Source organism: Manis javanica, chromosome 4 (assembly GCF_040802235.1).
Source record: "Manis javanica isolate MJ-LG chromosome 4, MJ_LKY, whole genome shotgun sequence".
In the NCBI taxonomy this organism is placed as follows: Eukaryota; Metazoa; Chordata; class Mammalia; order Pholidota; family Manidae; genus Manis; species Manis javanica.
Genome location: NC_133159.1, coordinates 183,050,071 through 183,062,235, shown reverse-complemented (window position 1 = coordinate 183,062,235; position 12,165 = coordinate 183,050,071). Strand labels below are relative to the sequence as shown.

The 12,165-nt window shown below is 53.8% G+C and overlaps 1 protein-coding gene across 6 annotated transcripts in view; it reads right to left on the bottom strand.

The window, feature by feature from the left end:
• TBCD (tubulin folding cofactor D) overlaps positions 1-12,165 on the bottom strand; it is a 147,470-nt gene that overhangs the window by 107,557 nt on the left and 27,748 nt on the right. For all 6 annotated transcript variants that reach the window (XR_012130989.1, XR_012130988.1, XM_073236175.1 and 3 more), the window contains exons 8-9: positions 2,950-2,995; positions 1,478-1,610 (exon numbers count right to left, since the gene is read on the bottom strand). Coding sequence is in view for 4 of the 6 variants with exons in the window: in XM_073236175.1 (XP_073092276.1) it covers positions 1,478-1,610; positions 2,950-2,995 (179 nt within the window). In the remaining 2 variants the exon portion in view is untranslated. The remainder of the gene's footprint in view (positions 1-1,477; positions 1,611-2,949; positions 2,996-12,165) is intronic.

The window sequence follows — 12,165 nt, the reverse complement described above, 5'->3', positions numbered from 1 at the left end:
GGCTGAATGGCCACTCCCTGGAAGCGAGGAGCGTGCAGGAGGGTGGGCGACACTCCAGAAGGAAGGAGAGGCACCTGGAGAGAGCAGTGCAGCCCGCCTGCCCCTGGCGGGGCACCAACACTCCCCACCCCCACCACAGTGCTGCTAACTAAAAGATGGAACAAACGTACGGGAGAAAACAGGATAAAAATACAGAAAAGTCCAAGAAGACAGAAAAGCTGCAGGGCCAGCAGATTTAGACCACATCAATAACCACATGAAACATACACAATAACCACATGGAAATACACACTGAAGAAAACAATCATGGTACCAAATTATCTTCCTTCCCACGTAAATGTTTACAGTACTCATGAAGGTTAACTTTACGTGCCAACTTGACTGGGTCACCGAGTGCCCAGACACTTGGTCCAACGTGATTCCAGGCATGTCTAGGAGGCTGCTTCCAGATGAGAAAGCATTGACATCAGCAGGCTGAGCGAACCAGACTGCCCTCCCCATCACAGGCGGGCCTCATCCAGTCAGCTGAAGGCCTGAGGAGTGCGAATAGGCTGCGCTCCCCAGAGCATGCGGGAGTTCTTCCAGCCTTCAGACTCCAACACCTCCAGCTCTCTGGGTCTCCAGCCTCCCGATTCAGCCTGCACAGCCTAGGGATTGACAGCCTCCTCAATCACAAGCCAATTACTCCTAAGTCACCTCAGGCATGTGTGTGCACCTGCACGCAATCGTACTGCTGGCTCTGCTGGAGACCCTGACACAGAACCAAACACTCATTCTCCACGGCATTCTGGAAACTAACCACTAACATTCAGTCACATAAACAACCTCTTAGAGAACGAACTGTACATAGAACACCTGAGTAAGGTGTTTCAGTAGAACACCACTAAAATGTACTTGAAACATGTTATAATTCAAGATGAAGGCAGAGCTGAACTTAATCAAATAATTCTTCCCAAACCATGCATATAAAATCTGAAATAAAACAAGCCTGTAAAGACATGGTACCCCAACACAGAAAAGTCTGCTTCCCTGGAGCCACTAACTGGAAAGCACTCTCTTAGGCAAGGCAGGCCACACCAGACTGCCAGGTCCTCATTCCCACCCAGAGGCTAAGGGCTCTGTGTTTTCTTCAAAAAAAGCCTGAGATTCAGACTGACCACTGATAAAAATGGAGCTTTCCCCACAGCAAGCCCAGACTTCTAGGGCTGTACTGCACCTGAACAACACGCACGCAAAATGCAAAAAGCAGCTCCGTGTCCCCACTGCAGCTTTGATCATTCTAACTGGAAGAGGTAAGGTCAGAAGAAAACCAAAAAGAAAACTGTTACTCAAAATCACACACTCTTGAGACTAAAAAACTGAAAGCAGAAGATACTCTCAACCAGGCTACTCTGCCTCAGCGGCGCAACCACAGGCGGCCACATCAGCCTCACCGACAGACGCGCAGGCCCGCACGGCCCTGGCCAGGTCTACCCACCTCCACTTTGCCACCCTGGGTTTCAGGAAGGTCAGGCCCAGCCGCTGCACCAGCTTCACACCGAGCTTCCGGAGCACAGTCTGGTTGCTGTCGGGAATCCTGCAGCCATCCAGGCACCGGAGAACGGTGGCAGCTGTGAACAGCAGCACATTCCCCTCAGTTTGGCAGCAAGGACTTGATGTGAGCTCCCAGACTGCACCACTTGTGTCTGACATCTGCAGGCGATTCTACGGGTCCCCCCAAATGCAGTATGGTGGCCAACTGTAACTGACGCCCTGAAGCTATTCCTAAGACCCCTGCCTCTGTGTCATTTATCTCCTCCACCCAGCCGAGGAGTCAAACCTGCCCAACTTTCTCAGTGAAGTAAGAGACATGGATGCTGCAGGGAAAGGGACCCCCAGAGAGCAGGAAAAGGGTGAGAGAGCAGCTTAGGCCAAGGGTGGCATGTAGGAGAATGTGCTGTGGGTAACAAGAGGCCACGCAAGTGGTTTAGGGTTTGTATGCTGCCATGCTGTCATTTTACGTGCCGTCACAGGCCTCACACTGGAGTGACAGCAGCAGGGAACGAGCTGTAGGAAAAGATGCTGCCAGCCTGAGGGGGACGGTCTCCACAAGAAGGGAAATGGTGACTGGGCCCCGGCTGCTACGGCTGTCTGGGGATGAGGAGGGCGTCAGGCGGCCAAGGGTGGAGAACACACAGGGCAGCATTTCGGGTGGGGATGAGGAGGGTGGGTTCCGAGACCAGTTGCACTGGCATCTGAACAATTTCCCAGAATTGGGGTCCAAACAGAACCTAGGGTGCAACCTGGGCATGACAGAACAGCTGAGACCAGGGGCCGCATGCAGGGCACCAAGGGCAGCATGTGAGATGCTGAGCGGCTGCTGTGATGCCAAGAGTCCCCGTTTCTCCATGGGACTCATGCTGAGACAGATGCACATGCAACCACAGGGTGTTCTTGGGGTGAGACAGAGCCTGGGTGCAACCAGAGTGCCCGTGACTCGATGTGGAGCTCATGGCAGAAATGCGGGAGTTTGCTGTACATTCTCTCTTCCGCTAAATGCATTTGAAATTTTCTATAATGAGAACTTAAGAAAAAAGACTCCTCTATTCAAATCTGATAGTGTATCTCTAAGGCACAGAGCTAAAAAGTGTCCTCAGGCAGGTGGTGATCCTTGGCTCTTATTTCATAAACTGAGGTCCAGCTAAAATCGGAAGTGAGGCAACGAGTGGAAGTCACAGTCTGCTCCAGGAAGAGTAGGGACCAGGCCCTCAGGAGGTGAGCTGTGTCTGCTGGCCAAGGAGCCCAGACCTCCCGGACAGGGTCGGATTCTTAAAGCCCACCCGCCCACACGACGTGAATAGTCAAAGGACTTGATGGGGTCCAAACACAGTAAGTTGTAGACTTCTGTTTCTGGGGAAAGGACGAAGGGAACATACCACAGACACACCGTCTCTTACACATAAACCTTACCGTATGGTAAACAGTCTTCACGCTTTCCATGCTTAAATATCTGTGCCTTAAAAAAAAAAGAGGATTCTATTTAAATTCTGCAAATAAATTTACAAACTTAAAACATAAATCAAAACAGTTTGTTGCATCTTCCAGAATTCTTACTCTGAACACTCACCTCCAAATAACAGCAAAAGTTTCTGCACATGAAAAAGAAAGGAATTACAAGAAACTGGAGAGGTAACCTCCTAAAATAGGCCATCATAAAGTCAGATGCATCAACAGCACCCAGGCTGCACCTCCGAGGGTCCCATGCCAAGCCTTCGAGTGCACAGGGTGAGTGAGTGAGGACTCTCCCTGGGCCTTGAATCACCTTGTATAAAGACATCGGAGGACACACACTGCGGTGGAAATATCTCACACAAAGCCGAGGGGTCGGAAGATTCGCTCTTGGAGTCTCATTCATTCTTAGTCAAATGAAAGGGCTCCCCCTACCCCGCTGCCCACCCACACAGAACTGCCGCCCATGGGGGTCTTGGTGTGGCATCTTCTCAGCTGGGGTCTTCGGTCCACCTCCCCTACAACCAGGGACCACCTCCAACCCCCAGAATTCCCAACCTGAAAATTTACTTTCAGCTTTCAAGTCCAGAAGAAAAATGGGAAATTAATGCCTGTATGCAAGCTCCCTAAAGAATCCCAGTGTGACCACTTCTAAGAAACAGCTAAAGAATTTTCTCTCCTTCAGAAACACCATAATGAGAACTGCCTGTTTCAGGTCACCTGAAGGTATGCGGGCCTGTGGGCCCCACGCTCCCTCCCCAGCTCCCCGGCCCCCGGGCCCTAGTCCCAGGTCTCGACAGTCGAGGAGCTGCTCTGCCCTTTGAGCAGCCCACGGCCCACCACGTGGGCTTCTCAGCCGAGGCCCTGACATGGAGGGCAGAGGCAGCCACCCTGCGCCCGGCCTGTCCGGGCCCACAGAATCCATGTGCACAGCATGGCTGCTACTCAGAGCCACAGGCTTTGGTGCGCTACGGTGGCAGACGACAGACTCCCTGCTCGGAACCACATGAGAGATCCTGCATGAGGCAAGACGGCCGCTGCCCAGTCCTTGTGGAGTGACATGCCCGGGTTCCCGTGACAGACATCATGCTGGTGATGTCAGGGACGACACATGGGAGTAGGGCCAAAAGCTAAAAACAAGGACTTTAAGGAGGCCACCATCAACGTCCAGGAGAGCTTAGAAGAGAGCCTCAGCCAGGGCAGAGGTCTGCAGGGGAAGGGGGGGAAGGACAGTGGGTAGCAGACAGCTGGGAGCACATGGCGGCTTCAGGCTAAAGTGCTCTTTGGCCTTGTCCACTAACCATATAGTAAGAATTTAAAAATACTGTGAAATGCACAATCACACATGAACTCATGATTACTGACGTATTGCAAAATGTAAATACATGTAAAATACTGTGAAATGATCTCACATGTGAACACTGCTTATCTGCCAGATTCCTTACAATGTCTAAATAAGAGAATAGAACACAGCCCCACCCTGGGCACAGGGAGTAGGTAACAGGCCCCCACCCAGATACACTGGCTCACCCCATGGCAGCCCCCATCCCCACGCACAAGGGGACCAGCACCAAGGCCCCGCCACTGGCCACTGTCTGGACAAGGCAGGAACCAACACCCCACCTTTCCACAGGTACAAGGCGGGTTCTTTCTATCCCCACACTCCGCAGCTCACACTGAATCCCACGGGAGTCACCGACTCTCCCACAGACAGACTAAGGAGGCAAAAGTGATGAAAAGGAAGGACCAGAACTCCATGAAGACAAGGGCTCTGTGTTTGTTTATTGATCTGTTTCTCCACCTAAGAACGGGGCCATCTCATGACCCTTCACTCAGACAGCGCACGATCAGGTGGGCGTGCACGGAGGACACTGAACCTCAGCAGTGGGAGAGCAGCCAGAAAAGGCGTCCTAGTCCTCTGATGGTCTTACGCACTGTCCTGCCTAAGGCAGGAGATGCCCTCCACATTTCATGGAAGCATCAAGCATGAATCCACTGAAAACCACCTGCTGAAAGCATACATTTGCAAGCAATCACGCCCCACAGAGATCGGAGCAAAAGCCTCCAGGGGGCTGAAGGAAAAGGCCGTGGGGTGTACTTCTGTCCTTCTAGAACCTAGCAAAGCGCAAGGTGCAAATAAAACGAGTTTCTCAGTAATCAGGCTAAGCTGCCGCACCCTTCAGTTGCTACCCACCCAGGCTTGCTTTTCTGCAACGGCGAACCAGCTTCCCATCTTGGGGCATGTTCTCCGAGCCCTGAGTCACTGGCTGCTCAGGTGCAAGTCTGCCCAGCTGCCGAGCAGGAGGGGCACCCCCATGTCAAGGCCAGGAAAGCAACTCCACCCCAGGCCCTGGAGAAAGGTCCTCCTCCCACGCCAGCTCAGAGGTGCTGTTCACTGAATCCCCTGCGAGCTGGTGAGCGTATTCCACACCAACCTGTCACCCCCTGTCCCCAGCTACCCAGCCCGGCCTGCAGTTCGACAGGAGGACATGACGTAAACACTGATGCGCAGATGGAACAGTGCTTGAGTAAGCGGGCACCCCCACTCTGTTCCAACACTAAGGAGTGGCACCACACCCCACCATGACAGATGTACCAAACACATAGGAGACAACCACAGACGGGACCGCCAGCACCACCACCACAAGTTTCATGCTGGACGCCACTGGGTGCCTGACCCACAGTCCTCAGCCAGGCCAAAGCAAGCCCACCCAGGGCCACATCTTCCATGGAAGGCAGCAAGGCACATGCTGGGCCTCCCATGCACAGCCCTGAGGTGCCTCAGAGGACCGGGGCCTGGCACATGTGGGCATGTGAGGGCCCGCCACCTCCCCAAGGAACCACCTCGAGGTGCGGCTGGTCGGAGAGACTGCAACACAGGACTGTCCCAAAGACAGTGCTCACCAGGCTGCGCTCCAGGACCAGGCCCGGGGAAAGGAGCCTGCCAGACCAGGGCCACCAGCTCCCGAGGGAGGAAACACCGTTTCTCTTCTCTTGAAAGAGAGTTTAGTTCCTCAGAACTGCATATATTGAGGGGTAGAAAGGAACTTCCAAATGTGGAAAATTTAAGTTTTTGATGACTTGGATAAACAGCTGATTGGAATCAAGCAGGACCCAGAATAAAAAACAATTTCTGATAGAATTAATTTGTGTCAAATAAATCATAAAAAATTTATACAAAACATAAATGAAAATTAACTTTATAAAGAAATGTTTATGAAAGAAGCCCATCTAGCTCTTACCTTTCCATGAAGCATCACATTTGCACGCCAGGTGTAAACAACCTCCCAGAGGGGAGCTGCATGCTGCGCCTAGACCCCGGCCACAGCACCTGGGGTCCCGTCTACAAGAATCGGTGGCACAGGGAAGTGCCCAGAAGACACGGGATGGCGGTGGCCACCACCTCTGCCTTCCCTGGCATGACCTGTCATAGCTCTGACTAGCCTGCCATGACCAAGCAATCTACCACCATGTCCCTCGCAGCCTCTCCAAATGCCCTCGGCACCCTCACAGTAATCACGCTGGAGTCACCAACTGCCCTGAGATGCTCCCCTGCAGAGGGCCACTCCCCAGTCCCTGGGCAGGGGTGCCTTTCACAACCAAGGAGCCCAGCTTTCCCAGACAGGCCCCGAGCACTGACAGAGGGCCGCAAGTCCAGGGGGCCATGCCGGTGTGGCCCTCCATCGGCCTGCCCCGCAGGAGCCTTGTCAGACCGCATAGACCGTGAGCTACCACACCGGGCAGGCTTCAATCACCGCCTGATCTAAGAACCCCGAACCCTGTGAAGCTGCAGGGCCTGGAAGCTCTCGCTGATCTGCAACAGCCGGATGCCGTCACCTGCAAGAGGGCCGGCCTCAGAGACAAACCCCAAATCCATGCGACTTCGGTTCCTTCCAAAGTCTTTATCACCACTTACTTCAGCTGCTATGAATTTTTAGATAAAAACAATCACTTCTCAATTAATTGACAAGTATCAAAAAATCTGATCACACACCTCCTATTTGCCTAACACGGTGACATAGAGAAGATGCAGCAGGCACAAGTGCCACAGGGACCTCAGAGACAAACAGGCCGGCATAAAGTCTGCAGTTCCCACGCCAGAGCTGAGCAGCCTCCAGAGGTCAGTGGAGGGGACGGCTGGGCACTGTCCTGGCAAAGCTGGCTATGGGGGCAGCGAGGAGGCAGAGTGCTGGGGCTCAGCCCAGGAAGGGGGCCAGGCTCCAGCTCCTTCCAGCTAAGAGGCCCATGGCAGGCCCCCACCCCTCTGTGTGGAAGTGAGATGAGAGGTGACTCATGAGGTCAGGGAGAAGTGGGCACGCCTTGCCAGCAACCCACGAGCAAACAGAGCCGTGCCCTTGGCCGAGGACCCTGCAACAGGGTGGAGGACAGCCCAGCAGCACCAGACCAAGGGAGGATGGCCAGGCCTGGGCACATCTCAGAGCCTTTTCTACACAGGCAGGCATGACTGCTTCTGGACCTGCACAAACACAGATGGCGCCCGGGCACCCTCGCTCAGTGCTGGGGCCGCGCTGCATGGGCTGGGGAAGGCAGGAAGGGCCACAGAGTGACAGATCCAACTGTGGACCTGTGAAGCTCAAGAGGTGCACAGAAGCAGGACTCCAGGACCAAGGAGAGAAACCAGGAACTCAAGGTCAAGGGTGAATCAGGAGAAGGGCTGTCAGAGCCTCAGACTGCCTGTGTGTGGGTGGCCAGGGAGGGCCTTGCCCCAAGGCCTGAGGCCCTCACCCAGCTCTGCAGCAGCCAGCTGAAGGCGCCCCACGTGCTTTCTCACGGGCAGAGGCAACAGGAGGCCTGACATGGCTCTGCACCTCCAGGTCCAGCAGGACAGGTCGCCTTGTCACACTGCACGTGTACAAACCAGGGAACCAGTGGGATTTAAAGCAGGCCACACACCACGCCTGTTTCAACAAGACTTGAGCCACCATGGTGCCCACCCCCCTAAAGCGCTGAGTTGTAGGAAACTGACATGGTACCAGCATGGGCTGCTTAGCGTCTTTACTTAGGCCCACGAGGAAACTGAAAGGACCCCTCTCCCTGGGTTCCAGAAGAGCACATGAACATTCCTACCACACTTCCATCTGCCAAAACCCACCCCAGGCGAGTGCTGCGACTAAAAGTCCCATCTGGACAACCTGTCTGGCCGTAGTGAACATTAAGTGGAACCACTGGTGCTCTTCTCCAGCAGCTCCGAAAAGCAGTGGAGCCAAAGCATAGGAGAAGGTCCTGAAAAAGCAGCTTCTCATCATCAAAGGCATGATTCACGCCACCCCCTGCGGCAAGAGGCTTTCTATTTCCCTTCTGCTGATGGGGAGCCTGGAGCAAGGCCCCTCACCTCGCCTGGGTCACTGGGGTTGCTACAGCACAGCCCCAGGCTCACGACGCCCAAGGGCAGAGCCAACAAGCAGGCCTGGACCGGGCCCTGTGTTTCTGGTGCACCTGCTGTACATAAGTGGGCAAGGGCAGCCACTCCACAGGCCCTCCTCCCTGGACAAGAGACGCCTGGTATTTACTTAAACTATACACAGAAAACCAGAAGGCCCCAGTTTCTCCCTCACAGGCTCACTCAGGTGCTAGGCGCTAGGTATGGAGCTGCAGGCCCTGGCGTTCTGTTGCTTGCTTGGTTTTTAAAGTTGTTTGCAACAAAATGTTTTATCGTTTAACAGGAGGTATGCTTCTGCCAGTGATAAAATAAATAAAAGGAACTTCACTATGAAGGGAGAGGCAGTCCTCACAGCTGGTCAACAACATTTACGGCCACTAATTACACCAGCCACGCTTTACACAAGAACCACCCCGTCTTTAGCCATAAAAGCTCCTGCCCCTCCCAGCTGTGACAGGAAACGCACTGAGGAGAAACCAGTGATCAGCAGCAGCCTGCTCTGCAGCCTGAGTGGGAAATGCCAAAAGAGGTCGACTGTCAGGAAGTAGGCAGAGGCACAGCTATTTTGAAGGACAACCACTTTCCATCTTTCCATCTTTCATGCTGCCCCTACCTCGAATTTCCTCAGTGTGCGTGAACCCTAACACTTACCAGGACCAAACAAAAGGGTGTTGCAAAAAGCTAGAGCAAAGGGCCTTCTAGTGAAATGAAACTGCCAAAGCTTGTGCCCTGCCACAAGAGTTAAAACTCATCGCTGCAAGAGTGTGCTTCAAGGGAGGTAAAAAGCAGATCCTAGTTTCGATGGTGCTTGTTCTGAGTTCACCTGTTTCGCCTAACCTACACTAATGAACAGGTGGATGGAAATGAAGCCAAGTGCATCAAAGGAAAACAGACGAAATCCTAAAGCACAACACGCCTGCAAGTTGCATCATGCACAGAGGACGCCCAGCCTCTGCCGCTCAGGTCTGACGAGCTCATGGCGAAACCCGCCCCGAGGGAGGGCTCAGGGCCCATGCAGCTTCGCCCCGCCCAGACAGCAGCATTAGGCACAATGCCCCTTCAAGAAACAAGAAGACACATGGCGCTGGAGAGACTAGGCTAGGTTTTCCAAGGGAGTCACGGCTTCGGAAGGCTCTGGAAAGGCACGCCTGACCCGCCACAGTGTCCCACAGCTCCACTCACTCAGCCCCCAGGGTCCTGGGCTCTCGCCAGGCAAAGTGCTAACTCACTGAGGGTGCCTCTCTAGAAAGCTCTGAGGCACCGCAGCCAAGCTGCCTCAACACCCTGCCGGGGTGGGGGCAGGCACAGGGCTTGGCTACTTTAAACCTTTGGGAGGTCTCTCCATTCCTCTGGAGGAAGAGAAAAAGTCCAAATAAAAAGCATTTCTCCTCTCCTGCTGGTTCAGTTCTGCAAAAAAAGGAGTAGTGACCTGCTCCCCCAGCTGGCAGAACAGCATCGGCTTGGCTGTTTCACACACGGGTCTCCCAGTTGGGAGGAAGAAACAGAAAACATGGGAATAATTGGGAGACAAGCAACAAGAGGACCAAAAATGTAAAAGAAACAAAACACCTGTGGGCAAAGCCAGTGCAGAGCTGGACCAAAGGTCCAAGCCAAGAAGATTATCAGGGCCTCGAGGACCTGCTGGTGGCCGCGCCTGCCCGCAGGTCCCTGGGGTGGTCCCAAATGCCCGGAGATGAACGCAGCAGTGGCCCCCAGAAAGACTTCTAGGCCAAGGGGTCTGTGGGTGACCTTGGGAGCCTATCAAGAACACAGGTCTAAGGCAAGACCACAACCACAAAAGGGTTGGGTCGAATGTGCCTACCCCTCCCGATGCAGCGCCCAAACGGGGCAGCTCTAATGCTCTGCCCTGCAGGCCACAGTGGACTGACAGGTGCTGGCTACACTTTGTCAGACCTCCCACTGGTTTGTCCATGACCTAAGACTTCTCACTGTGACTCACAGCAAAACCTGAAGACTCCACGTACACTCAAACTTTCAAATAAACCGTCTCAGCCCTGTCCTCCACCTTCACCAGAATTACCTAAACGTCCCTCCCACAGGATCCATGCAGTGAGGGCCTCGTGGGCCCACGTCTCAACCTGCACTTCCCCCGACTCGGCCCCCTCCCAGGCCAGCCTCTCCCGGCACTGACGGCCATCATAGCAATTAAGCCAGAAATTCCAATAAAAACTTCTGTGGGTTTTACATCTCAGCAGGCAGCACACAGCAGGGTGAGAGCCTCCTGAGGCTGGGTGCCTGTGTGACCTGATACCCATTCCCTCAGCACAACAGGTACACAGCCATGAAAAGGGCCTCAGAAACATGGAAAAGTAAATTACTGTTCAGTTAAAAAAAAAAAAAAAACTATTACATCCCCAAGGGAATTGAAAATATAGGCTCCAAACACTTAGAAGTCAGATAAACATCCATAATCGCCAAGGACACCCAATGATGGAATGTCATTTGGCCATAAGAACGATGGACCACCGACACGCACTCCACTGTGCATGAATCTGGAGCACCACATGATGAAAGAAGCCAGTCTCAGGCCACATACTGTGTGAGACCATTTTTATGAGACCTATAGAATAAGTGAATCCAGAGCCCGCAAGCAGGTCAGTGACTGCCAGGGGGTGGGGACGACGGCTAGTGGCTATGGGGTTTCCTTTAGGGGTGATGTGAATATTCTGGAACTGGTGGTTATACAACCTTTTTGTATCACAGAATAATCAATCACCAACACACACTTTACAAGGGTGGTTTATGGTAAGTGAATGACATCTCATGTTTTAAAAAACCACTGTATAACTTACCACTTACAGAACAAAGTGTGAAAAAACATATTACATCAACATTCTACAGAAACTCAGGGAATGCTTTATTTTTCCAGGTTTCTTTCTAAAATGTTTTGAAATAGTCCCATCGTTTGAATGGCAATCCTTCCTGAAGACAAGGGCGGCACAAACGGAGAAACACCAAGAGCACACGTGAGGGAAAGACAGGCCGTCAACTCCCAGTGCCCAGGGCAGGGGCTCCAGGAAGGGCCTTCCTGGGCCCCGCAGGCATCCCGTGCCCACCACCCTGCTGTCACGCCATCAGCCCCACTCCCGCGGCCCTCACAGCCTCCTAAGCCTCGCCAGAACCTGCCAGAGCCGGGAGAGCAGCCTGGACGCCGCCCCGATGACCTCACGCTGAGTCACAGCCAGCAGGGCCCCTGCAGCTTCAGGACGAGGACAGAAACACAGTCTCACTCCAACTGCAACTGAAGAGCAGGGGCGGCGCCTGCCCACGACACCCGAGTACCAGGAACCTCAAGGGGCTGTTCACACCCCCAGGGAAGGGAAGACTGGCCAGAAAGGCCTTCCAGGCTGGCGGCCTCCCCCCTTCTGGGAACCTACACTGACCTCTCCCCCATTGGCACCAAGAAAGGCAACCAACAGAGCAGAGAAGCACAGGGCCAGAAAAGATTGTGGAGCGGGGCACCCCATGTGTGTGGGCCCAGGCTGGGTTTAATGAGTTTTACAAATCCGGTGACCCAAGTGTCCGCACAAAAGCAAATTTCCAACGGCCTGCCTCACTCCATTAGAGCTGGCTCCAGTGCTTACACCCCAAGGCCAGTAAGCCACAGGAGACCCGGAGAGGACACGCCCCTGCACGCCAGTTCCGCGGGCACCACTGCCCCCTGGTGGCAACACGCAGGCCAGCTCAGTCCAAGCTCATGGGCACATAAAGGCCATGGCTGACAAACCCCCACCAGCCCTCAGTTCCCTGTCCAG